We start from the raw sequence: 26,103 nt of genomic DNA on the forward strand, positions 1-26,103 counted from the left end.
CCCCACGGTCCTCCTGGCAGGGTGCACGGGGCATGGAAGGAGAAAGTCACATTGCCCTGGGGCCTGGGAGACAGGCCCAGCCAAGGAGGCTGAAAGCTTTCAAGGTTCGAAGGAAGAGGAGGGTGGAAGGGGTCCTCTGAGATGAGCAAGGCACATGGTGCATGTAAGCAGTCCCCAGTACTGGGCGGTGCAGAGGCCACCCAGCCCCCAGAGCAGAGACTGGTGGAAATGAGGGGTTGAGAGGTGTGGGGACTGGGGACGGCCAAGGTTTTCCCTGACCGACGGCCTCAAGCTGCACCCATCACTCTCTCCCTGCCTCCCTGCCCTATTTGATCTCCCTGTCTGGCATCCACTCTACCCAATGGTCCAATCCACACTAAGCTGCCCTGCCCATCTCTTTGTGGCCAGGTCTACCACCAGAGTGGAGGCTGGACAGGGCCCAGGCCACAGCACAGAGCCGGGCAGTCAGAACACCCAAGTATGGGCTGCGTGCGTAAGGCAGTGAGGAACGAAGATTTCAAACCTATCTGCGGTCCACGGGAGGCCTAGTCTCAAAGCCCCCCGAGGCTCGGCAGGACCCTGAGGGAAGAAAGCTGGGGTCCTCCCACAGAGGGGTCCTCCAGAGGTGGGCAGGGCTTGCTTTGTTTTCAAGGCAAGCTGGAAGTCTCAGGTTTCATGTAAAATCACTGGATTTGTAAATACTGGCAATAATTCAAGTTGGTAAAATAGATGATCTGTCAGCTGGGTGTGGCCCAAGGAACCCAGTTTGCCAACTCAGAGGGAAAGGAGAGCGAGGGACAGATTTTTCAGAGAAGAAGCCATGACACTTGATTTGTATATAGAAAGATCAGCCTGACTAGCTATAGCAGACACTAGGGAGGCCACCCAGGCACTCTCCAGGACCCCGTTCCCTGTCCCCGCCTGCCAGGAGTGCAGGCTGCTGAGGGCTCCCGGCTGAGTACTACTTGGGGACTGTCCTTGGCTAAGGTCATGCCTCCCTCCCCCAGGGGCCACACACAATGTCCAGTCGATGTGGAGGGAAAAAGGGCAGTGCCCTGGCCTTGATTAGACATCCCCTCAGAGCCTTCCCAGCTCCAGAGCTCTGGTGGCATTGGCTATAGGAGGCCTCTGCAGAGACCATGCCATGCCCCCCAATGCCCCCTCTACCCATCCAGCCCCTCGCATGAGTATTGTGCCCGAAAGCTCCCAGTGAATCCCCTTTCACACAAATCCCATCTTAGAGCCTGTTCCCAGGGAACTCAACTCAAGACAGCGAGCAAAGCCCCAAATCTCCAGAATCATGTCCTCTGCCGTCTGCCCGATCTCCCATCTCCCCCATCCCCCACCCCTGTCATCACATGTGCTGCAAGGAGCTGGTGATCATGCATCTGTCCCCTGAGCTCCAGGGGCAGAGCCAGGGATGCATGGTCCCCAAGAGCTTACAGACTTGAAGCCTCACCCCAAAATTCCCAATAAATCTCCCCTTGACAACATACCTGTGAAATTCACCCATGCAATTCACACAGTTCAGTTCCTTCCATAATTTATGGCACTCAATGCTACAAGCCTTGTTAGGCATGACCCTGGGTGGCTGCATCCCTAGCAGGTGAGTCAGAAGCCAGTGTAAAAATGCCGTGCTCTGGGATTTTATGGATTTGTAAAATATCTGCCCAGTTTTTTCTTAGGCAACTTTCATAAATCAGTACACTTGACATCTTGGGAAAATCAGCAGCTCCTGTAAAAGCGTGAAGCCATTTTTGCACTCACTGCTGTAAACTCAGGCAACAGGAATAAGCACCTTTTCCTGTGGCTGTAAAGCCAGGCCTGGAGCAGGCCAGCTCCCTGGTGTGCTGGACGCTCAAGAGTCACGAGCCCCTGGACCTGAGCCACACTTCCTCAGGTGACCGGGGTCAGTCCTGAGAGGACAACACAAGCCATAACAACTAACCACATACTATGCACCAGGCTCTGTGCACTCAAAACTTTCATGTCTTCATCCTCAGCAGGATGAAGACCTTTCCTCAAAAATAAATAAATAAATACATAATGAAAAATGTTTTCAAAAGAGGAGGTGAGGGAGCAAACCCGTCCCTCTTGGGGTAAGAGCCCAACACACTGGAGGGGCCTGTGGCTATCCTGAAACCATTCCTGTCTTTACCCACCATTCCACTGCCCCAGTTTCCTGCTCTGTAAAATGCAGATAGTAACACCTGCCTTGGGGGTTATGCGGGGACGGAGTTCATAGAGCTAGAAGGACCTGCCACAACACCCCAGCACCCAGCAACCCCATTTCCAGGTATGTTCCCCCAAAAGAACTGAAAGCAGGGTCCTGAAGAAGTATTGGCACACCCAGTGCGCATGGCTTCATTCACAATGGCCAAAAGGCAGAAACACCCAACCGTGCAGCAACAGATGACCGGATAAACAAATGTAGTCTGTCCACACAATGGAAGGCCACTCGGCCTTAAAAAGGAAGGAAATTTGGCTGGGCGCGGTGGCTCAAGCCTGTAATCCCAGCACTTTGGGAGGCCGAGACGGGCGGATCACGAGGTCAGGAGATCGAGACCATCCTGGCTAACACAATGAAACCCCGTCTCTACTAAAAATACAAAAAAATTAGCCAGGCGAGGTGGCGGGCACCTGTAGTCCCAGCTACTCGGGAGGCTGAGGCAGGAGAATGGCGTAAACCCGGGAGGCAGAGCTTGCAGTGAGCCGAGATAGCGCCACTGCACTCCAGCCTGGGCGACAGAGCGAGACTCCGTCTCAAAAAAAAAAAAAAAAAAAAAAAAAAGGAAGGAAATTCTGATCCATGCTGGAACATGGGTGAACTCTGAGGACATTGTGCTGAGTGAATAAGCCACTCACAAAAGGCCAAATAATGCAGGATTCTCCTTGTGTGGAGTCCCTAGAGCAGTACAGTTCACAGACACAGAAAGGGGCTGGGGGAGGGGAGTGGGAGTAAATGTTTAACGGGGGCAGAGTTTCGGTGTGGGAGGATGAAGAGTTCTGGAGCTGGGTGGTGAACCCAGTTGTACAACAATGTGAATGTTCCCAGCACTTTGGGAGGCCAAGGTGGACAGATCACTTGGGGCCTCACTTTTTTTTTTTAAGTAGGTACTCACCCAGTGCCCTGTCCCTGCCAGCCTCCTCCTTGCCCTAAGGCTGGAGTAGAGCCTGGAGCGCAGGGCTGGGCACACACTTGCTGGTGACCTCGGCCAAGCTCTCAGCCCCTCTGAGCCGCAGTTCCCTGAGCTGAAGTCGTGGACAAGAAAGTCTCCTGGCCCAGTCAGTCTCTGGATTTGCATCCTTGTCCCTGCGCCTGTCTGCCTGGGAGTCCAATGTGCACAAGCCAGCACCACACAGGCTTTGCACAGAATCATCAAGATCAAAAGATTTGCTGGAGTGGATATAAATAGCCCTAAAGCTCCTGGCCTGGGCTTTTGAGCCGGGTGGCGCCGGCCAGGCCACTGACCCCAGCCAACCTGGCTGGAAAGTCCTTTTCCCTGGAGTGGCTGCTCCGCCAAGTGCAGCCTCCTGTGTTCTCCCAGCCTCCAGTTCAGGCTTTGTGTCTCCCTCCTGCCACACTGTCTGTCACAACTTCTCTCCAAACTCAAACTGGTTTTCCAGTCCAGGCAGATTCACCAGGCCCTGCCCTGCCCATGGAAAGTATCTGGCTGCCGTGATACCCACGGGAGGCCAAGGACTCTAAGGAGACCAGAGGCAGTGCGGCACACATGGTAAAAACATGCCCCCCTGCCTGCTCTCCTGGGTCTCAGTCTTGTGTTCGCCTGGGTTCCTATACTAATTCTCATCTGTCTCAAAGTCAACCTGCATGGGATATCATCTTCAAAATGTAGCATTTTCTGACAGGTGCCCGGCACCCCCTCCTCCCCTCACCAAACCTCCTTCCCTCCCTCCCTCCAGCTCCCTCTCACCACGTGGCACCCCTGGGGAACTGGCTTAGCATCTCCGGGCTCTAGCATCACTCTGCAGGAAGGCTGGCACTGAGGGCGGGCCTTGCAAGCTTGAGAAGCAAATGAATGGGTGAATGAATCAATCACTAACTCAACAAGCAGGAGGAGGAAGGAGGAGAGGGCAGGAGGGTCTTCTGACAAACACATACAGTCTCTGCCTCTCTGGGGGGACTGTCACCCACTCTACTTCCCTCTCACTCTGTCTCTCTGGTTCTCTCTCCCCTCTTCTCTCTCTCTTTCTTTCTGTTTGTCTATCCCTATCTCTGTCCCTCACTCTGTCTCTCTCTCTCTCTCTCTCTCTCTCTATCACTGTGTCTCTCCCTCTCTCTCTGTTTGTGTCTCTCTGTGTCTCCCTCTGTCTCTCTGTATCTCTGTCTGTCTGTCTGTGTCTCTCTTTCTCTCTCAGCAGCATGGCTGAGCACAGAAGGATAAGAAGGTGGGAGCTGCAGCCCTGATACCCCTACTTCCCCTGGAAAGCAGAGGAGCACCATTTCCAGCCCCTGAGAAGTGACCCGGGTCCAGAAGGTCTGGCCATGTGTCCCCCCAACCTGTCCAAGTGAATCAAGTCTTGCCTCCTCCTCAGCCCATGCAGGGCAGCCTCACTGGCCCATAGGCTCTTCCCCTGCGAGATCGCTGCCGGCCCCGCCACAGCTAGATGCTGCCCTAACTGTGATGAGACACCCACCATCCCCTAGGATCAGGGCCCAGTCCTCGGCAGAGCCTCTGCCTGTGCACCAGCACTGCGTGAAGCACCCAGCCCTCATCTGCTAAGTGGCTCAATTCACCATCCCAACACTTGGGCTCCAGGGGGACCCACCTCTACCCCCACTCCCTCACACTCTGAGGCCTCAGGCTCCCAGAGATGAAGCACAGCCGAAAAATCACTCTGGAGATAACATTAGGGTCAGGATCAACAAAGAGAGACCAAAAACAAATACACGCAGACTGAAACCCATGGTTTCTTCTCTCATGCAGGAGTCTGGCAGTGGGCAGTCCAGGCTGTGTGGGACAGTTCCTCCAGGTTACCAGGTTACAGGCTTCTGCAGACTCACAGCCCCCTCATCCCTCTGGTGCAGCCACTGTCCTCACAATCCAAAGTGGCTGCCTAAGCCCCAGCCATCACATCCTCATTCCAGCCAACAAGACACAGAGCAAGGGTCAAAGGACACAACACTCCTTTCTCAAGGTACTTTCTGGAAGTGGCACAGCATACTATTGCTTACCTCCTACTGGCTACCACAGAGTCACATAGCCACATGTAACCACTAGAGAGGCTGAGAAGGGCAGCCTTTATTCTGCTGTATGGGCATTTAAAAAAAAAAAAAAGACACCTTATTGCAAAAAAAAAAAAAAAGGAAATCAGGTAACTGGAAGCAGCAATCTCAGCCACACATCCCATGCCTATCTAGCACAGGGCTCCCTCTCACCTCTGAGACTCCTGCTGTTACTTTCCCTACACCTGAAATGATCATGACAGAGGTCCACTATGGAGCGAGTACTCCCACACCCCAGCACTGGCTAGGCCTTGTCTGAGGGAGGCACTGTTCTTGCACCCATTTTCAGGATGAGGAAACACTCCCCCACAGCTCAGAATGGAGCCAGTATCCAAACCCAGACTGCATGCACCCACCACCTCCACAATTTTGTCTTAATCAAACTGCACTTGGCATATTGTGGCAGGAGAGATGACAGTGTTCAATCTCAATGCCATAGCCCTTGGACTCCATGTGGCATCAAGCAGCCTGAGACACAGCTTTCCCTGGAGTCTCGAAAGTATGGAAAATGCCCAAGGAGCACAGGTCTAACTAGCCCAAACGCCAGCCTCTTACTGGTCAAGTTCAGCCTGCAGTGCGGCCGGGCGGCGGGAAGCCCACAGGCCCCTGAGGCCCAGACCCTGGGCAGGGACTTTCTCATTAAACCAGGAGGCTCAGGGAAGCCCACACAGCGTGCACAGAGCAGCAGCCAGCAGCTCCCACGATGGGGAGGAAGCAGGTTTTTTTTTTTTTTTTTTTTGTTCAGTAAAATCAAGCAAAGGAGAACTATTCAGGGAGAAATACAGAAAACTGCTGAAGCCGTCACCTTAAGAAGAAACCAAAAGCCAACCCTCTCCAAGGTAGGCACAGGGAGACCCCACATGCTGAATCCCCAGGGTCTCTGAAGGAGAGCACAAAAGTGGAGGCCAGGACAATTACGGGCTCACTGTCCTTCCTAACAACCCTCACTGCCTCCTCCAGCCCAGGCGGTCCTTCAGCAAGCTCTTATCTCAGCCACCCAAACAGGGGGTGCTCTAGGGGTGTATCTGTTCCCCCACCAGGCTGTGAAGTGGACGGCAGGAATGCCCTGGGCCCTGGATGCACCCCTGACCCCTGGCTGCACCCCTAACCCCTGCACACGTCTGCACACAAGAGGCTCCATAACCGCTTACTCTATTGGACCTTGCTATGCTCTGAATGTCTGTGTCCTCCCCACCAAGTTCATGTGTTGAAATCCTCATCTCCAAGGTGATGGTGTTGGGAGGCAGGGCCTCTGGGAGGTGATGAGGTCATGAGGGCAGGGCCCTCCTGATTGGGATAAGTGCTTTATAAAAGAGGCCCAGAAAGCTCCTTGCCTCTCCAACCATGTGAGGACAGCGAGAAGGCACCATCTATAAACTGGAAAGTAGGGCCCTTGAAAGACAGTGAACCTGCTAGCACCTTGACCTTGGACTCCCCAGCCTCCAGAACTGTGAGAAATAAGTGTCTATTGTTTGTAAGCCACACAGTTTATGGCATTTGTTATGGCAGCCTGAATGGCTGAGGACAGACCTGGTACCAGTTCAGTGGAGATAAAAGAAACTACATTTTACAATAAAAACAATCCACACAAAGAAGAAAGGCTGACATTCTGATGAAATAAAAGCCGCGTTTTCCATCCCTCTGGTTGCCTTCAGTCAAAGAGGACTGGATTTTTGGCATCTGATGAATGAAAATCTGGAAAAACAGAGATTAAACAAGTCCCCCCCAGCCCTGTGCCCTTCTGGGGCCAGAGTCAGCAAATTACTTAAACAAGAGGGCTGTACCCCCTTCAGCCAGCTCTCCTCCAGATCCACCTACATCCTCTCTCAGCCTGGAGTCTTCACATTTGTGGGGACGAAAAAGAAGGGGCTTGGTGAGTCCTGTCCATGAGGGACAAGCATCACACCACTACTAGCAGGACCACCCTTTGCAGAAACCACAGAAACACAGAGGCCAGGTCCTGTCACTGCCAATGCACAGCCCTGAGCAGAGCCCAGGAGCTCAGCCAGAGGAGGGCAACAGGGCCACCAGACACAGAGCAGGAAGCCAAAAGCACTGGTTTGGGAGTCCCACAGACCAGGCCCATGTCTGGCCCTTGCCACTTACCAGCTGTACAACCGCAGGCAAGGGCTTCACTTCTTTGAGCCTCAGTTTTCTCATCTTCAGAATGGGGTTGTACAGATAAAAAAGAACCAGCTAGCACACAGTAGGCACTTAATACATACTTACTTCAGCCCATCTCATAGAACAGACCCTTATGCCAGGAAAGCTGCTGTCTCCAGGAGAGAGTAGTGAAAACTCAGCTGTGGTCCAGGCCACTGACACTAGACTTTCTGATGAGGCTCCCCTGTCAGAAGCATTGAGCAAGATTCCCACCATGAACCTGTGTCTTTATAAGTCATGAGCAGATGAGACTGCACTGATGTCACAAATACCCATAAAAGGGCCCACCAAAAAGATGTTTAAGGAGTAAATTAAATAATAAGTGCAAATATACAATCTTTTTTTTATTTTTGAGACAGAGTCTCACTCTATCGCCCAGGCTGGAGTGCAGTGGTGCGATCTCAGCTCACTGCAAGCTCCGCCTCCCGGGTTCACGCCATTCTCCTGCCTCAGCCTCCCGAGTAGCTGGGACTACAGGCGCCCATCACCACGCCCAGCTAATTTTTTTGTATTTTTTAGTGGAGACGGGGTTTCACTGTGTTAGCCAGGATGGTCTTGATCTCCTCACCTCACGATCTGCCCGCCTTGGCCTCCCAAAGTGCTGGGATTACAGGTGTGAGCTGCCACACCCGGCCTGCAGACACAATCTTAATTGTACATGTTTTCCCTGCACCTCAAATAATCGAGTCCTTTGCCCCTAGGGGTGTGTGCATTCCAATCTGGAGACCCTTGTCCATGTAACAATCATCGATTCATTCAAAATATGTCATTTTAAATTTGGGCAGTTTTGTAGGAGGGCTTCCGAAGATGAGCAAGGGGTGTGGCTGCCACCTGCCCCAGAGAGGGAAGATGCAAGCCTCCAGGCCCCCAGTGGTAACAAGACAGGAAGTCTGCAGAGGGACCAGGGCTACAGGAATAAATATAATCAACATAAAGAGAAGACATTTATTCTAACACGTGTCAGCACCATGAAAGATTCTGAGATCAGAGTCAGTCCTCAGGGGACATGCGGGGTTTCAAAAGGCAAGAACAGAGATGTGGGCTGGGTATTCCAGGCAGCGGGAACAGCACGACGAGGTGTGAAAACGGCAGGCATCCGGAGCGAGCTGCAGTGCAGGGAGTTGGGGTTAGGCAACCAGCAGGCACTTGGCCACCGGCTTAGGGCACCCTCGTCAGCAAGAGAGGAACTCAGGCCAACACTCCTGCCCTCAGGGCAGGACGACAGCCAGGCAGGAGCAAGGTTGCTTGGGTGTCCTTAGTGCCCAGGGAGAAGGTGGGACTGAGAAGGCAGTGCTCTCAGTGACTGCAGCCATCCAAATCGCACTGCAGTGATGATTTTCTCCAGATCCCCTTTCCCTCTTTGGATGTTTTGGCTGCTTCTCCATATGGCAGGAGTTAAAAATACAGCTTGGAGTGAGGGGGACGCAGACAAGAACGGGCAAGCATTCCCTGAGTGACTAGGCTGGGAAGCCCAGCCTACTCCCGTCCCCCACCCAGGGCACAGGTCAGGTCCCTGCCCAGGAAGCATCCTCAGTGCCCAAGCCAGGTTGTCGGGGGCGGGGTGCTGACCTCCTGATGAGCTGCACTGGAGGATGAGAATGCCGCAGACACAGCCACCCCTAAAAGTGATCCTCCACAGACAGGCCAGCTCAGCAGGGGCAGGACAGTGGCCACATTCCAGGCAGAGAAAGGGGAGCGAGGCCCGCCTACGGGCAGGCCACTCTGAAACTTCTGCAGCCTTGGCAAGGAGAAGTGACAGAGCCCAGTCTGAGCAAACCAAATGTGGGAGATTAAGGACCTCTGCAATTTGTCCCTCCTTCTCCCAGGGAGGGTAGAGGCCAATTCCTCTGCCTTTGAATTTGGACTGGCCTTGTGATCCACATGACCAATAAGATGTGGCAGAAGTACACCTGGGACTCCAGAGGTCCAATCACAAGAACCCTCACATCTCCCACACAGGTGTTTTAGAACACTGGTTCTGGGGGCCCCTAGGCCACCAGGCTGGAGAAGCCACATGTGGATACTCTGGTGGCAGTCCCAGCTAAGCCCACCTCCCAGACACCTCCACAAGGTGCCAGATGTGTGAGTGAAGTTGTTTTGGACCCCCCAGATCAGCCCATCATGCAGCTGAATACCACTGAGTATTCCATTAAAAACATAGGGAACAGAAGAACCACCCAGCCAAGCACTGCCCAACCTCTGATCTGCAAAAAGAGATATAATAAAATGGTGGTTGTTTTAAAACTAAATGTTTAATTAATTTGTTACAGGCCAACAAATAACCTTTACGGTGACTGAATGATGGATTAATTGACTTGCTGATTCATTCATTCAACATATATTCATTAAAACCTACTCTGAGGCAGGACCCCTTAAAGAAATAGCAGAGACAAATAATTCACTCTCCTTGTCCTCAGGAAGCTTCTGGGCTGGTTCCTTGGTGCCTACCCAGTTTGTGATGAGTCCGCACCTGTGTTTGCCAGCTTTCTTCTCTGGGGCCTGCCACTTTCTGGGCTTCACTGTCAACATTCCCTGTCTAGATCCTGCCCCTGTCTTTATTCTCTCTGGGTGAGGATAAATTCATGTGGGATGTTCTGCCCCTAGAACAAGTGTTATCGTGCTCTAAAAGGTCCTCTATATACTAAAATAAACAAGGGAATTAAAATATTACACTAGAAAAATAGTTACAAAAGAAGGTAATAATGGAGGAATACAGGAAGAAAAACTATATAAGATGCAGAAAATAAACGACAAAATTGTTTATGTAAATCTTGCCTTATCAATAATTATATTAAATGTAGATTAAACACTTAAATCAAAAGACAAAGACTGGTAGAATGGATAACAAAAAACATAATATAATTACATTCTGTCTACCAGAGATTCACTTTAGATTCAAAAACACAAATAGGTTGAAAAATGAAAGGATGGAAAAAGATATACAAATGGTAACCAAAATGAGTTAAAGTAGCTGTAACTAAAATCAGATAAAATAAACTTTAAGATATACATTGTTACTAGGGACTGAGAAGGACATTTCATAATGATAAAAGGGACAATCCATTAAGAAGACACAACAATACGCTGGGTGTGGTGGCTCATGCCTGTAATCCCAGCACTTTGGAAGGCTGAGGCGGGCGGATCACAAGGTCAGGAGATCAAGACCATCCTGGATAACACGGTGAAACTCCATCTCTACTAAAAATACAAAAAATTAGCCAGACGTGGTGGTGGGCGCCTGTAGTCCCAGCTACTCGGGAGGCTGAGGCAGGGGAATGGCGTGAACCCAGGAGGCGGAGCTTGCAGTGAGCCGAGATGACGCCACTGTACTCCAGCCTGGGCGACAGAGCGAGACTCCGTCTCAAAAAAAAAAAAAAAAGACACAACAATAATAACCATATGTGCACTCAACAACAGAACCCCAAAATACATGAAGTGTTTAAACTGACAGAAATGAAGGAAAAAAGAGACAATTAAAGAATAATTGGAGGCTGGGTACAGTAGCTCATGCCTGTAATTCCAGAACTTTGGGAGGAGTTCAAGACCAGCCTGGGCAACAAAGCGAGACCCCATCTCTACAAAATGTTAAATATCAGCTAGGCATGGTGGTGCACACCTGTTGTCCCAGCTACTCATGAGGCTGATGGGGAGATTGCTTGAGCCCAGGAGTTTGAGGTTACAGTGAGCTCTGATTGCACCATTGCACTCCAACCTGGATGACAGAGCAAGACTCTTTCTGAAAAAAAAGATATAATTAAATCAAAATAGGAATTAACAAATAAGAGTAATAATTGGAGACATCAATACCTCACTTTCAATAATAAACAGAGCAGGTAGGCAGACCAACAAGGAAATATAAGACACAAACAAGACTACAAACCAACTAGGCCTATCAAACATGTACAAAACAGTCCACCCAACAGCAGAAAACATTCTTCTCAAATGTACATGGAACATTCTCCAGGACAGACTGCATCTCAGACCCTAAAATGGGTCTCAACAAATTTAAAAGGACTCAAATCACACAAAGTATGTTCTCTGAACAAAACGGACTGAAACTAACAGTTCCCTAAAAATGTCTAGATGACAGCTCTGATAGGGATAGGCTTGGCTGATTCTTGCTCACACCACAACCTTCCCAACCACCCTTGCTTTGTTTTGCCTCAGTTCCCCCATAAACACAACGGAGATAATAATGCTCCCCACTTCACAGAATTGTGGCAAGTGCTTACAATAAATAGCCAGTCATCAAGGTTACTATTACAGCTCATCAACAATGGAGGGGTGGCAGAAACCCCTCACATTCCATCCCTAGGTGAGGGGCATTCATTCGTACAATGTTACACTTTCAAGATACCTTTGTTCCCATTATTTGATGTGGTCCATCACAGCCCTGCAGGATCATCTGGTGAAAGGGAAAGCTGGTGGTGGTGAAGCCCCAGCACTGGGGCATCTGTTGAGTCCTTAGCCCAGAGACACTCACAGTAGGTGCCAGGGAGGGCAAGCAGGCCAACCTATGGGTGAGGGTCAAAGCGGATGGTCAGAGTCACCCCGCACACCCCTTTTAGGTGGCGGATTTTTACACATCTCGAAGTCTGGGAACTGCTGAACTGGGTGAAAGTAAAGCCTTGCAGAAACTAAAGGCAGAGATGTGAGCATGTTGTAGGTTGTGGGAGGCAGATGGAACTTTCCAGGCTCCTCCTTTTTTGTGGGGAGGCCTCAGTTCAATTTAATAAAATTAAGACTCCACAACTTTAAAACAGTCAAGAGGCTGCAGCGTTAAAGTGATTGAGATAACACATCGTACAAAGGGTTGGATTCAAAATCAGCAGCATTAACTATGCAGAGAAGTGGATAGATAAGAGACATGTGCTGAAACCCAAGTCACCTAATTCCAAATTCCATGACTTTCTAAAATAACTTTCCTTCTCAACAGAGAAAGAAGGAACAATAGTGATACAAGTGGCTCTGTGCACATTTACATACATCAAGGATGTAATCCTTCCCACTCCTCCAGCAGGGAGGTTTTATAACCCCATTTTACAGGTGAGGAAGCTGAAGCACAGAGAGGCTCAGCCTTGGGCCAGAGAAGACAGAGAAGACAGGGGGTGTGTGGTGGAGGGAGCTGGGATTCAGGCTGCTAGCCTGGCCCCAGAGTCTGTATCTTGCCTCCTGGCCACCGTGCTGCCCAAATACTCCACAGGGAGCCTCACCCAAGCTGTCTAGAAGCCCTGGCCAGCCCAAGGAAAGTGAGCGTCCCTGCTTGGGCTGCTCCTCCCTGAAGGTGAAAGAAGGGGGTGGCCCAGGTGTGGGGAGCCAGAGGCAGAGTACAGGGGTGGCACCGGCCCCCTCGCTTCCTGTTTCAAGAACTCCCCATTTCAAGTACTCCACATTCCAAGCACTGCTGCAGGCAGCCAAGATGGGCACGGCCCCTCCCATCTGGAGCCACTCCTCTCTGGTTCCACTCCTCTCTCTCCTTCGCATCTGGACTGGTGATTGTTGGGGGGAAAGACAGGGTGGGGCTGTGTGCCTTCATCCCCAGCCCACGTGTTCCTGCCCACCCCAGCAGCCTCTGCCCAGGCTCCCAGTACCCAGCTCTGCAGCGTCTCCTGAAGCCTCCCTCACCCTGGTACCCATGCCTGCCCCAGGGGCCAGATATCCTGCCCAGACCTAAGTCCCATCACTTCCTCCTCTGCTCAAAACCCTCCAGGGACTTCTGTCTCCCTCAGATCAAAGCCAAAGTCCCCAGTGGGCCCACATGGCCCTGCTGGCTCTGCCTCACCCCTCACCCCTGCCCTGTTTGCCTCCACGCTCCTCTCTCACACTGTCCCCCTCACTCTGCCCTATGCACACTGGTCCGCTCCCTGCACCTCAACCATGCCGCCAGGCATACTCCCCACTCAGGGCAACCCTAAGAGGGAGATCCAGTTGTCACTGTCCCCATAGCAGAGATGAAAAAAACTGAGACTCAGAGAGGTGCATTTCACATGCCGACGGGGAGAAAGTACAGGCAGACCTCAAAGCCGGGACCCTCCCTCGAGTCCTGTCTCTGGGTTTTTCAGGCTACCCCACCAGGTCCTGTTCAGCCTCGGGCTGTTCATGGGCTCTGCAGCCCATCCGTGAATCTCATCCACACACATGCCTGTCCCTGGAAAGGTCCCCAGCACTACCAGACACATGCAAGGACCCTCCTGCCCTGCTGGTCCCAGGACACCCTCTGAGCAGGCCCTGTCTTCTGCCCTTAGCAAGTCGTGCTCCTGCGGTTCCCATGGAGGGGGCGGGCCCAGGCCCCTTGGTTCTCCGCAGGTGTGATGCTCTTCACGCAAGTAGTATGCAGAGCAAAGGACATCTAAACCACCACAGGCACTTCCAGCAAAAGCTGGGGCAAAGCCAAGAGAGGAGGCCCCCATCCCAACCCTCCCCTGCGACCACATGTCCCAAGTGTGTCCTGCATGAATGAAGATGTGAACAGCAGCTTTCTGGGAGCTCAGCAAGTGTTCATCTAAGGGGAGTGGGGAAGTCAGACCAACTCAAGAGAGGAACACCCAGCACTGGCTGCTGAGTGCTGCACAGCTTAGAGGACTCTCCCCGAGCACACTGGCACCCACTGCCCATAGCAGCCCTGCCAGCTGGGTGCAACCACTGTCAGCTGCTTTGCAGAGAAGGAACTTGGGCTGTCTCCAGGTGGGTGACAAAGCTACGTTCATTCTGGCTTCTGAAGCCAAAAATCTGGGGAAGGGACCATGCCACATTTGGAAATGGCCCCCAATGTTTCCAAAACATCTACACCATGCAGTGAACAGTTCTGAAGCAGCCCGGCATGGTGGTGAACTGCACCGGCCCTGGAGGCAGACAGACCTGGGTGTGAATCCCACCACTGCCACTGGGTGACTGTGGGCAAACCGCTTAACTTCTTTGAGCCTCAGGTTTCATATATGCAAAATGGGATGAGGACAGTTCACACTTGTCACAGGGTTAGAGCATCAACAGAGACACAGAGAAGAACGTGCCCAGCATGCAGCACCTAGAACAGGCTCAGTTATTGCTGTGGCCTCATTACAATCAACACATTCTAAGTTCAGGTGCAGAACGACAGGCTCTGATCCATTCCTTTGTGGATCTTGCCTCATCCAAGAGGGAAAGCCAAACACTTCAAAATCAGGATTCAAGCTAGGCCCAGCTTGGAGGGCAAGGGCCAGTGGGCCAGTCTTGTCCACCAGCCCCCAAAAACTGATATCTAGGTTCTAAGAAAGGCAAGTGCCCTAGGCTGATCTCACCTGGTCCAGTTGCACCGACCTGTTACAACCAACAACAGCACCGCCCAGCCCCTCACACACCCCAGGCACAGACACACATGCTGCTTCCCCTGCCTTGACACCATCCTCCTCCTCTCTCCTGCTCTTTAAGTCTCAGCTCAAAGGTACCTCCTCCAGGAAGCCTCTGTTGACACCCGTGGGTGGTCACTGGCTTCCTGCTCTGGGGCTGCACACCACTTGGCCCCCCCCCTTCCTCCCTGACCTGATCTCTCTGTAATCTTCCATGTACAGGTCTCCATCTCCCATTTGCATGATGTTTCCAAGTGGAGGCAGTTGGGGAGCTGCCCTAACCGAGGACAAGCAGCCCAGGAACGGGTATAAGTAGAAGAGGTGGCGGTCAGGTGCAGCCAGTGCAGGGCCTGGCTCCTGGGCCACAGCAGGTGCCCCACCAATGTGAGCTCCCCATCCACAAGGTTCCAGACACCTCCAAGGACGGAGGGGCATGGAACATAGTAAATATTCCAAAACCTTCATTGCAGAACCCAGGGGGACAGTGTTCTGCCCCATATGGCTCTTGCAACTTTTCTGTATGTTTGAATATTTTTGTAATAAAACACTGAGGGAAAACAATCCTCAAAAGCATCCTTTTTTTTTTTTTTTTTTTTTTGAGACGGAGTCTCGCTCTGTCACCCAGGCTGGAGTGCAGTGGCCGGATCTCAGCTCACTGCAAGCTCCGCCTCCCGGGTTCACGCCATTCTCCTGCCTCAGCCTCCCGAGTAGCTGGGACTACAGGCGCCCGCCGCCACGCCCGGCTAATTTTTTCTATTTTTAGTAGAGACGGGGTTTCACCGTGTTAGCCAGGATGGTCTTGATCTCCTGACCTCGTGATCTGCCCACCTTGGCCTCCCAAAGTGCTGGGATTACAGGCGTGAGTCACTGCACCCGGCCTCCTCAAAACCATTACTGATGCCCTGGCTATTCTTCCCCCTGGAGCCACCACCTAATGCCGGGTCACAGGCAACTCCCGTATCTGCTCTCTCTGCATGGAAGAGGCCTTCTCCATTTTCATGGGGAGAGACAGCAACTCAGAGAGGCTGGGGCTGTTACCTGGAAAGTCCAAGCAGCAGGGAAGTGGCTGAGGCAGGGCTAGGATCCTACCAGCCTGCTGCAGGGACAGGGCTAACTGCTCAGGAGCCACCTATGGGGGCCTGCGGGGTCCCCAGAGCAAGGCCAAGGCCGATGGGCTGGAGAGAGGCGTTGGCAACCTCAAGGCAGCAGCTGTTTCCCGATGAAAACAGAAGCACCCAATGTTTGCCATAACTGGCCCGGTGCATCCTGTTGGAATATCCACCCCTCGGAGGGCAGCATTCAAACTCTCAAGGCCTTGTTGCCTCAGAGCTTCCGTTCGAATCACTTGGTTGCAGCCTGGCCCGGGTCTGCCCTAGGCAGGGGCAGAACACTGGAGGCCCCTGAACTCGGACTGCCTCCTGGCCCCACGACAGCCTCTGCTCCATTCCAATTAGGTCAACTCCTTCTCCCCTATTCCAGTTCTTGCAGAACGCCTGGCTGGCCTGTGTTGTTTTTTCTGCTGCTCTGTGGCAATTATACGGCTGACACCCTGACAAGCTTAGAATGGTGCACTTCCCAAGTTAGGCAAAGCGCTGCTCCTTAAAAAAAAAAAAAAAAAAAAAAAAAAACCACACAGAAAATAAGACACAAAAGACCGGATCAGCTGTCAAAACAATGTCATAGACAAAACAGCTGAGAAATAGCCACCCAGCTGGCAAAAAATGTTGATGTCCCCAAATGCCTGACTCCGGGCCCCTCCAACGTGACCGACCCCTCTCACTCCTCCTAGCACGGCCAAGCCTCCTGATCTCTGCAGGTGCAGCGAGCCTGAATCCAGAAAGGGGAGGCGAAAACCAAATGTCAGAAACAAGTAGATCCCAACTTTATTTCACACACAGTGCCACTCGCTGTCTTCCTCAGCTCGAGCTGGATAAAGAAACATCTCATGGTTTATTTTCCAGGTTGTAAAATAATAATTTGCCCAGTTTGTCAGACAGCTGGGAGAGCTTTGGAGACACACTCCTTCGTCTTTCTGTGGACTCTACCATCTGCTGGAAAATGAGAATTGCTCTCCCCACTCCCTTGGAGTTGAACACATTTTGTCCCATCAGGACAAGTCTCCCAGAGCACGCTGCAGCTCGTTCCTGACTTGGGGACATCCTCCCCAGCACTGGACACAGGCTTTATCTTGGCAGGGAGAACAAGAACATTACTGAACCAAAATATGATACAGTATCTCCCTCCGCCCTGCCACCCTTTCTGCCAACTCAGAGATCAGAAAAGAGCCCTCTCGCCTCACTCGGTCTCTCCACAGCCCCCTCCTCTTTGCTAAGGGGGGACAGGAAATCCCACCTAAGTGCCCTCAGACCCCCAGCCCCTGGCCCAGCATTGCTTCCCGGCTACTTTGAAGAACAACACACTTATCGGGGCTCCCGGCAGGACCCTCCTGAGGGCGGCTTCCTGTGTCATCAGTCTGCTGCCCATTAGGACAATCCAGTCTCTGCTTGCTGCCCCCTCATCAGTGGCCACGCCGAGCTTGCCTCTGAACTGACGTGCCGCCGTACGGTTAATGTCACCACGAACCCGGGAAGAATACTGGTTTGGTAAATCAACAGAGCCTGAATGCCACTGAAAACCTCCCCCAGAGTGAGTCACCAACTCAGAGCGTCAGAAAAACGTCCTCTCCCACTGATATGACAGCACTTAAGGGCTGGAGGGGAGCAGAAAGTGAGGCAGGCCGCTCCACTGGGCTTCCCCACCCCCACCCCCAGCCTCCTTAGGCGATGTTTCCTTCTGCCAAGGAACTCTGAAAGATCAAAGGCTGGAAGGGATCATCTCATTAAATCCTTGCCCCCTCTGCACTGCCACCCCACATGACACCAGGAGCCCTGCCTTGGTGACAAGATTGCACACGGCAGGGCGGAAACCTCCCATCTGGGCTTTCTCCAGCTCAAGAGGCCAGGAGTCACCAAGATCCTGGGAGATGGTCTGGCCATTTGACAGCATGAAGGGCAGGTGGTGGGTGGATAAGAGCTGGGGGGAGGTTGGGCAAGGTGGCTCACACCTATAATCTCAGCACTTTGGGAGGCCAAGGCGGGTGGATCACCTGATGTCAGGAGTTTGAGAGCAGCCTGACCAACATGGTGAAACCCCATCTCTACCAAAAATACAAAAATTAGCTGGGCACGGTGGCGCCTGTAATCCCAGCTACTCAGGAGGCTGAGGCAGGAGAATTGCTTGAACCCGGGAGGCAGAGGTTTCAGTGAGCTGAGATCACACCATTGCACTCCAGCTCTGAATGACAGAGCAAGACTCCATCTTGGCAGGGGGCGGGGGGCAGGGGGCTGGACAGGGAGGCCGAGCCAGACCTGGCTCCACCTCCTAGCCAGATGGGAGAGCTTGGGCAAGGCCATGATTTCTGAGCCTCAGATTCCACATCTGTAAAATGGGAGCAGCAGCTGCACCTGCCTCACAGGAGTGATGAGACAAGGAGATGACCTGACCAAGGCATAGACCGCAAGCAGGGCAGGCACACAGGAAGCCCCTGGTGGATGCAGCCGTCGGCCCCATCCCGGCTCCCTGGAATTTGGGTCTGGGTGGTTGTCAATCCACTTGTGCCTGCTGAAGTTCAACTGACTTTCTAAAGGAAAATGCAATGGCCTTAATCGATCCCTCTGGCTTCATCCACTCAACAAATCTTTACTGAGTGCCTATTATGCGTCTGAACCTCTAGTGAGCAGACAGCAATTCCAGAAACAGATCACTAGCATGTAGCCAACCAGACTTTGGATATGAATTCTGATGTCAGGGAAAAAGCATAGCCAAATAATCAAAGTAACCACAGGCATCCCATCACTGTATTTTTTCCTGTTATCATCCTGTTTTTCCCAGAGCTGAGAAATTCACGATGGTATTTTTCAGGGAGCGTCAAGGCATGAAAGAGCACTCTCTGAGAAAGAGTTTAAAGGTTTCTGGACTTGGACGCTTCCGGCACACAAAGTCAACCTGCCCACGGACTACATGGGTGAGGCAGTGCCAGGCTAACTGTTGTCCCAGGACTAGGCTGCTCAGTGGTCTCTCAATTGCATCTATCCATCCCCCCCCGAGTCACTGCACCTTCTGTCTGTGCGGCGGGCTGGGGGCTCCTGACTCAGGCCAGAGAATCTGGAGGCTGAGTAGGAGGTCAGCCAGGCCTGGCTTAGCCTGGCATGCTCGCCAGACCCTCCCTCACAGGGCCTCTGTGTGCAGGCAGGGGAAAAGGGGACCTCAGTCCCCAGCAGGAAGTCAGTCCTGATGCTGTGGCCTTGCATGGCCCTGTCGCCTTGGGAAACCCATGCTCAACCCCCACCTAGCCTCTGGGCAGCCCTCTTCACGGTAACCCATTCCCCTCTCCATGCCTCCTGCACCCGGCTCCAAAGTTCTCACCCCCTGCCTGTACTCAGCTGGCCCCAAAGAAATGAGAAACAGGTGGACGATGAAAGAATCTGACCTGCATTAAGCACTTACAGTATACCAGTTTCCTCCATGCCCATCTTTGCTTAATCCTCAAAAAAGTATGGGAGGCAGCTATGATCATTCCTGCTTTGCCTGCATTTCAGAAAACCCGAGGCTAGGAGGGGTAGTGTGACTTGTCCCATGGTCACCAGATGGGAAGTGCAGGGCTGGGCCTGGGACCCTAGTTTGTCCACTCACGTTGGTCTCTCCACACAGAGTTGCTTATTCTCTTCCTCTCCTCTCCATTCTTCCTCTTATGTTTCCAAGCACATTGATAATGAGTCTGCATACAGCAGGTGCTTAATAAAAGTCCTCAAGGGGATTGGTTATCCCATGTTCCTTAGGCATAAATCACCTTGCTCTACAGATGGGCAGTAGGACACGTCCAACCCATGGTTTGCAGAGCAGTCCCGGGGGGCCCAGAACCCTACGCATGTGAGCAGGCTGCATGATGCACCCGTCCCTGTGAGTCTCCTGTGAGAGGAGGAGACCCCAGCACTCTCCTTCCCAAAAGACTAGGGAGTGAATCAGATGTACAAAAATGGACCCAGCTGCTCCATCTTGAAGAGAACCTACCCACAGCTCCTGCTCACACCAGGACTCCCCACAGCCTTGCTGCTCACCCTGGGGCCCGGGCCCAGCAGCAGTGGGTGTCCTAGGAGCTAGCTAGAGATGCAGACTCCGGCCCGCCCCAGACCCACTGGCTCAGCATTTGCATTGTAGCAAGATTCCCAGGCTCCTGGTGTACACGTTCAAGTTTGAAAGCCATGCTCGACCTAGACCGTGGATTGAGAACTGTACTGCTACCCTGCTTTCCCTAAAGGCGATGCTCTCTCTCATAGACCATGGCTGTGTCTCCACTAAGGGGAAGCCAGGTGGACACAGAGCCAGGGGCTTCTGAAACGAAATCCCAGCCTTCCCATCCTGGCTTCCCCCGGCCAGGGGCTGCCTGGATGCAACCCAGATGCCCCAGGGCAGGACAGATGTGCTGCCTCTCAGCATCCTCCTGTCCCCTGCGTGGTCACCAGGGGTGACGCTGAGGGGAAAAAGGAAGCCATTCCCCAGGGTGGTGGTGTGAGGCATGTGCCAACCAACGTGTCTCTGTTTCCCGTGAAAGCAGGGACTCGGGACCTACCCTGGTGCCACCTCCCCAAGCTGCTGAGGACTTTCCTTGGGCAACCCCAGCTTCTCTTTTCTCCTGGTGTGGGGGAAAGGGCCCGGGCCCCTCTGAGACCAGCTCCAGGAGACCCACAGCTGCTGTGGCAGGACTGAAGAGTGAAGGGAGTCTTAGAGACTCCGGAGGGCCAGGAGTGGGGCCCAGACAGGCAGTGGGCGGGGTCTCTGCTTCCTCCCAGTGACACCAGTTAGGAGCTATACACACACCCTGCTCCTCCCTCCTCATTCACAGAGAGCAAGAGTCTGACACACACACAGAGCCATGCGATCACCCACAGCCCGACCCCATCCTCACAATGCTCCTCCAAAGAGCCCCCCAGCCCCATTGGCACCGCCCAGAGCCAGCACACCCTCCAGGCAGGGCAGTAAGCAGGGCCTGTCCCATGGCCGCAGTCACTGCAGCCCCCCTGGGGTGGGAAACTCGGGTCTCCATGACAGTATTGGGACTCCTGGGAATCAGGAACCACCCCCCATTCTGGGACCACGGCTAACTCCTCCCCCATTTCCACCCTGGAAGGGCCGCCCAGCAGGAAAACTGTCCTGAAGCCCTGACCACGGCCACTCCCCCAACCACACAGTGATTTCTAGTCTTCCCCAGGCCAACTCATAGTGTGCCCCGGGTGATCCTGAAGACAGAGAAGCAGAGGGGCAGGCAGAGGGCACAAAGCAGCAGAAACCCCGCCCCAGCGGCACCGAAGCCTACCAGCCCCTTTGTCCTGCCCCAGATGGGCGCCCACAGGTCCACAGGGTGAGGCTGCTCCGGGTTTCGACACCCACACCCATAGGAGGCAAACAGGAACCCGGCCGGCGGGCTGCGAGCCGACAGGGACGCTGGGGTCCAGGCCTGCTGGACAGCCCCGCCCTGTACCTCTCCCCATCCCTCACTTAATCCTGGGTCCGAAATGGCCCCGGGTAATCCCTGGGCGAGGCGGTCGGGAATTAACCCCAGCCTTGAAGTAAAAGACGGAGGCGTCCAGAGAGGAGGGCTCTGCGCGTCCCGGACTGGACACAGCGCAGAGTCCATTCCAGGGACACCGCGACCCGCAAGCGACCCAGGCTCGCTCCAGGGCGGGATTCGCGCGGCCCGCGACCCCTCCCTACCGGTCTCGGGATCTCCGGGTCGGGAGTTCTGGCCCTGCTGCTGCGAGACCTAGATCCGCTCCCCGGACAGACCTCCGCCCGGTGCATCCGAGTTCCGGGGGTCGCCGACTCTGAGTCCGCGCTGCATCGCAGAGCCAGGCCGGCGGGAGCGCTGGGCAGCTCCCTGGAGCCCCTTTCCAGGGAGCGCAGTCCCCACCCGAGATCGAGCTCCGGGTCTGGGAGGCGACCCCGCCAGAGAATCCCAGGGAGCCCCTAGGGGTCTGGCGACGGGCGTGGGCGCTCCCGGACCGGCCACACGCCCCCCCGCACCCGCCCGCCTGCCAGCCAAGCCCCGAGGGAAGCCGCGGGCCCCAAGAAGTTCCCACGCCCCCGGCACGCCCGCCGCCCCGGGCCCCGCTTACTTGTCTCGGCGACCGCCGAGCTCTGGGATGGCGCCGAGCGGCTGCGGGCCGGGGCCGGGACTGGGGCCCGGGTCGGGGCGGCGGGCGCACGCAGCCAGGTGTCGCCGGTGTCGCTCCAGCAGGCCGGCGTTCTCCCGGCTCAGCCGCGCCACTTGGCGCTCCAGCTCCTCGATGCGCCGCCGCCGGCGCGCCAGCAGCTCCTGCTGCGCGGCGACGATCCGGGTCAGCTCCTGCAGGTACTCGGCCGCCTGGCCGGGGGGCTCGGCGGCGCTGGCCATGGCCCCCCGCCCGGAGGCCGGCCGCGCCTCAGGCGAGCGGGCGGCGGGGCGGCGGCGGCGCGGCCATGGCTGCGCGGCGGGGACGGCGGCTCGGCGCGGCGCGGGGCTGCCGCGGCCCCGCCTCGGCTCCCGCCTCCGCCGGCGCCGCCCCCGGGGCCCCCGCGCCTCCTGCTCCCCGCGCCGCCGCGCTCCGCCGCCCGCTGCCCCGCGGACGAGCCGGGGCGGCAGGGCGCGGAGCTGCGGCCGCCGCGGGCAGGCGAGGAGTTTTGCAAAGTGCCGGCCGCGGCGCGGGAAGAGGCGGGGAGGGCGCCGCCTGCTGGGACCGCCCCTGGGTTCCGCGCCTCCGCGCCAGGCGTCGGGGACCGCTCCATCCTTCCGCGGCCGCCTCGGGCGCCTTAAATCAGAAGCGATTCCGTGAAATACATCTCGAATCCAACAGAGGACGATTTTAGGGAAAGTGTGAATAAAAAATAAACAACACACGAGACCATTGGCATTTCTTACTGATCTGAGTCTACTTAAAACACTGGATATGGGCAGGGTGCCATGGCTCACGCCTGTAATCCCAGCACTTTGGGAGGCCGAGGCAGGAGGATCGCTTGAGCCCAGGAGTTTGAGACCAGCCTGAGCAAAAGAGCAAGACCCTGGCTCTACAAAAATAACAATAAAATAATAAAATAAAACACTAGGAATGTTTAGTACTTGCAGAAGCAAGACGTTTCCCCGGCCGTCCCTTCCCAGTTGCAACCAGAAGGTGGCCCTAAAGTCTCCATGGTTCTATTTGTTGAGCTGCCAAGGCTCAGGGGCCCAACCTGGCACTCACACTTGGGGCGGGGGAACAGACAGCCTGTGGAGGGAAGCCCAGCCTCTGCACGGGCGTGGAGATCTGCAGCAATTTGTTTTACCCCTTGGAGCCTACGTTTCCTCAGACAAAATATTTTCCATTTGTTGATTTTTTTTTTTAATCTTTGCAATTTTCATACACCAAGTTTCTTTGGGGTTAAAACTCACTTTTCCATCTCTTTGACTTGAGCTGGCTTATTTCTGTAGCTGGCTTATTTCTGTAGTTCCGTTTTCTAGTAAATGCATTTAAGGCTATAAATTTACCTCTGGATAAAGCTTTAGCTACATCTCATATGTTTTTTAAGCTGTTATTTACATACGGGAGGCATTGCCTTTGTTACACCAGCTTCACTGCCACTTGGTGTTCCATATTCATGTTTGTTGCTATCCCTCCACCCCCAGGAGAGGAGGAGACTGCATAGAGAGACCTCAGACCCTCCAGGGTCCTCAGGCCTCCTTCGGTGTCCCATCTCGGGTATCCCATGGGCAGGGCCCAGAATGGCAGTGGGGCCATGTACTGGAAACCTCAAGTTCCCCAAGAACTGTTGTACCAGGATGAGATCATACGCCCACCACCCTGAATGAAAACTCAACACAACTTTAAACTTGTCCCTCGTTTCTAAGACACGTCCTGTTCTCAAGATTAATGTTATCTTTATAAATCCTATCATTGCCTTTTGAAGAACACCATTAGATACCATCCTATTGGTACATGTACAAATCATTTATCATTTTGGTTTATAAATTTAAAATATACCAACATCTTTGCAACTCTATTCTAATATCTCCTCATTTTATAATATCTGAGGAGCTTCCCAAAAAGGGATCCATGTAGCCCAGGCTTCTCACAACCTTATGGGAGGCCTGACCCTGCAGTTGCACACAGGTCTCCGCCAGTGTTTGGGGCTGGAGGGAAGGCAACTCTAAACCCTAGTGCCTGTCGGTGAGGATCACAGCTGATGGACAGAGCTGCAGGGGTTAGGGAAGGAGCAGCCAGGCTCCCCTTCTATGCTCAATGCCTATGTGGAGCCCCCAGACACCCCTTCCAGCTGTTCCCGATTGCAGATGACCCCACATCTCCATCTCTGCACTGCCTCCTTGCTCCCTGAGGCAGGTCACCTTGCCAGTCAGCAGACAGAGCACCCAATGTGTACCAGGCCAGTGTGACACCAGACACCATAAGGGGAGGAGGCCTCAGCCCTGCCTTTCAGGAGCTTCCAGGCTTGGCCAGGGCAGAAGATGACAACAGGCCAACAAGGTACTGTTCAAGCCTCCAGGCAGGAGCACTGCACCCGAGGCCTGGGCAGGGCCCTGTCCTCCTGGAATTGCCACTCCCCAGGCTCCGAGGCAAGCGGAGAGGTCCTCAGGGCATAGGTGGTGAACACCAGCAGTGGCCTGCCTGGCTCCCTGGATTCCTCCTTAGGTGGTGGGAGTGGGAGCAGGGAGCCCTTCAGGCTTGTCCTCCCCCTCTGCCTCACTCATCTGCCTTGCTTTCCATTCCTGGGACTCAGGGGTGTTCCAGTGACAGCCAGCTCCCCTGGAGCTGGAGGTTACAGCGGAGTCTGCCATCAGCAATGGGGCCAAGTCCACCCTCCTTCCCAGCTCGCAGGCAAGAGAGGAAAAATGCCTGTCCCCACCAGAGAAGGGAGGCCTCTTCTTCAAAGAGCCTCAGCCAGCCACTCCTTTAGCAAATGTGGCTGAGCATCGACTGTGGCCAGGCTCTGGGCCCCTGCTCTTTAGGAGTTCTCACATGGAGACAGAGAGTGAGCAAGGGGGATGAGCAGGCACAGGCCAGAGCTATCTTACAGGGCCCCACACTCAAGCCCTGTGGTCTCATCCTCCAGCCTCCCTGCTCTGACCCCCGCATACAGTGAGTTAATCGGCTTCCCACCTGCCTCTGGACTGGACTCAGGGCTCTTGGGCACCCAGGGGTCTCTCCCAGTCTCACCACATGGCCCCGAACATAGGAACACTGATGAGCAGAGGGCAGATGAGACACAGAGGGACAGGATGTACTGCTTTCACTCAGCTGGCAGCACCGAGCCATCAGAGCAATTAAAGGCCAACCAGTTCAGCTGCAATCTCTCATCTAAATTCCCACGATGTTCAATAAAAGAATCAGAGCCTCTAGAGTCCTTGGAGCACCGTGTCATGGATGCCGTGGTCGCTGCCCAGGTTCCCCCTTCAAGGTGAGGCCCTTGCCTTGCCCCAGCTCACAGCAAAGACCCTCTCGGGAAATTGTCCTGTGCTGACAAAATCTTCAAGATTACATTCCCCTTCCCAGGGCAGCCCCCAACTAGCGACTGGTCCATGCAGGAAGACAACAGCCTGGCCCCTTTGCCTCAATTTGGGCAACTCTGCAGGGTCATCCTAGCTCCAGAGCTCCTGTGGGATTAGCCAAGCCTCTGTAGGATTCACACTATGGCCCAGCCTCTCCCTCTGCCAATCCTGCCTCTTCTCTCCTTCGCTGGTGCCGGCCCCTGGGCTCTCCCCAGGAAACCTCCTGTGTGCAAACCTCCCTCTCAGAATGTTTCCCTGGGAGGTGACCCAGGACATTCTCCTTCCCCTTCTCTCCCATCTTCACACCAGTCCTTTGACCTCGTTAGGATTTATAGGATGTGCATGTTAGTCTGTAACTCTAGTTAAGGTCTCCCTGCTTTGTATACAGATACATTCTGCCACCTGAAAAAGCTGATCACCGGCATTTCCAATGTGATAAATTCGAGGCCAAGTAATTTAAATTCAACTGCAGAAAGGAAGATGTGAGTGTGCACTCCAAAAAAATGAAGGTTACAAAAATATGGAGGAGGAAACAGAGAAAGGGGAGGTATACTATGTATAATCATTTGTTAATTTTCCTATTATTATTTACATCCAGCTTCTCAGTAAGATCATCGAATCTTTTTAATATTGTCCTTTTTATAATAAATTAATTTTTTTCCTTAAAAACCTTCCCCTGAACACTCTCTGACTCACTACTATAATTTGAGCTGACTGCTTCCTGGGCCTTTACACAGCTATTATTGGGGATTTCTTGGCATTACACTTCTGAATTGAGTCCACTCTTGGATCCT

At 53.8% G+C, this 26,103-nt stretch overlaps 1 protein-coding gene and 1 long non-coding RNA gene across 10 annotated transcripts in view; one reads left to right on the plus strand and one right to left on the minus strand.

Moving 5' to 3' along the window:
* The window catches only part of IQSEC1 (IQ motif and Sec7 domain ArfGEF 1), a 392,952-nt gene extending 370,491 nt beyond the window's left edge, over nt 1-22,461 (minus strand). For 7 of the 9 annotated variants that reach the window (XM_028843083.2, XM_077989951.1, XM_028843084.2 and 4 more), the window contains exon 1: nt 21,909-22,294. In XM_028843083.2, coding sequence (XP_028698916.1) covers nt 21,909-22,186 — 278 coding nt within the window. In that variant the 5' untranslated portion in view covers nt 22,187-22,294. Of the gene's footprint in view, nt 1-17,156; nt 17,324-21,908 lie in introns of those variants that run through there. The other 2 variants (XM_077989975.1, XM_015130119.3) reach the window with 2 other exon arrangements.
* LOC144339300 (uncharacterized) lies at nt 5,967-13,682 on the plus strand. The gene is made up of 2 exons (XR_013414195.1): nt 5,967-7,771; nt 10,863-13,682. It is a non-coding gene; the product is annotated as an uncharacterized LOC144339300 (long non-coding RNA).
* Nucleotides 22,462-26,103: the final 3,642 nt, after the last annotated feature.

This window comes from Macaca mulatta, chromosome 2, assembly GCF_049350105.2.
Source record: "Macaca mulatta isolate MMU2019108-1 chromosome 2, T2T-MMU8v2.0, whole genome shotgun sequence".
NCBI lineage: Eukaryota > Metazoa > Chordata > Mammalia > Primates > Cercopithecidae > Macaca > Macaca mulatta.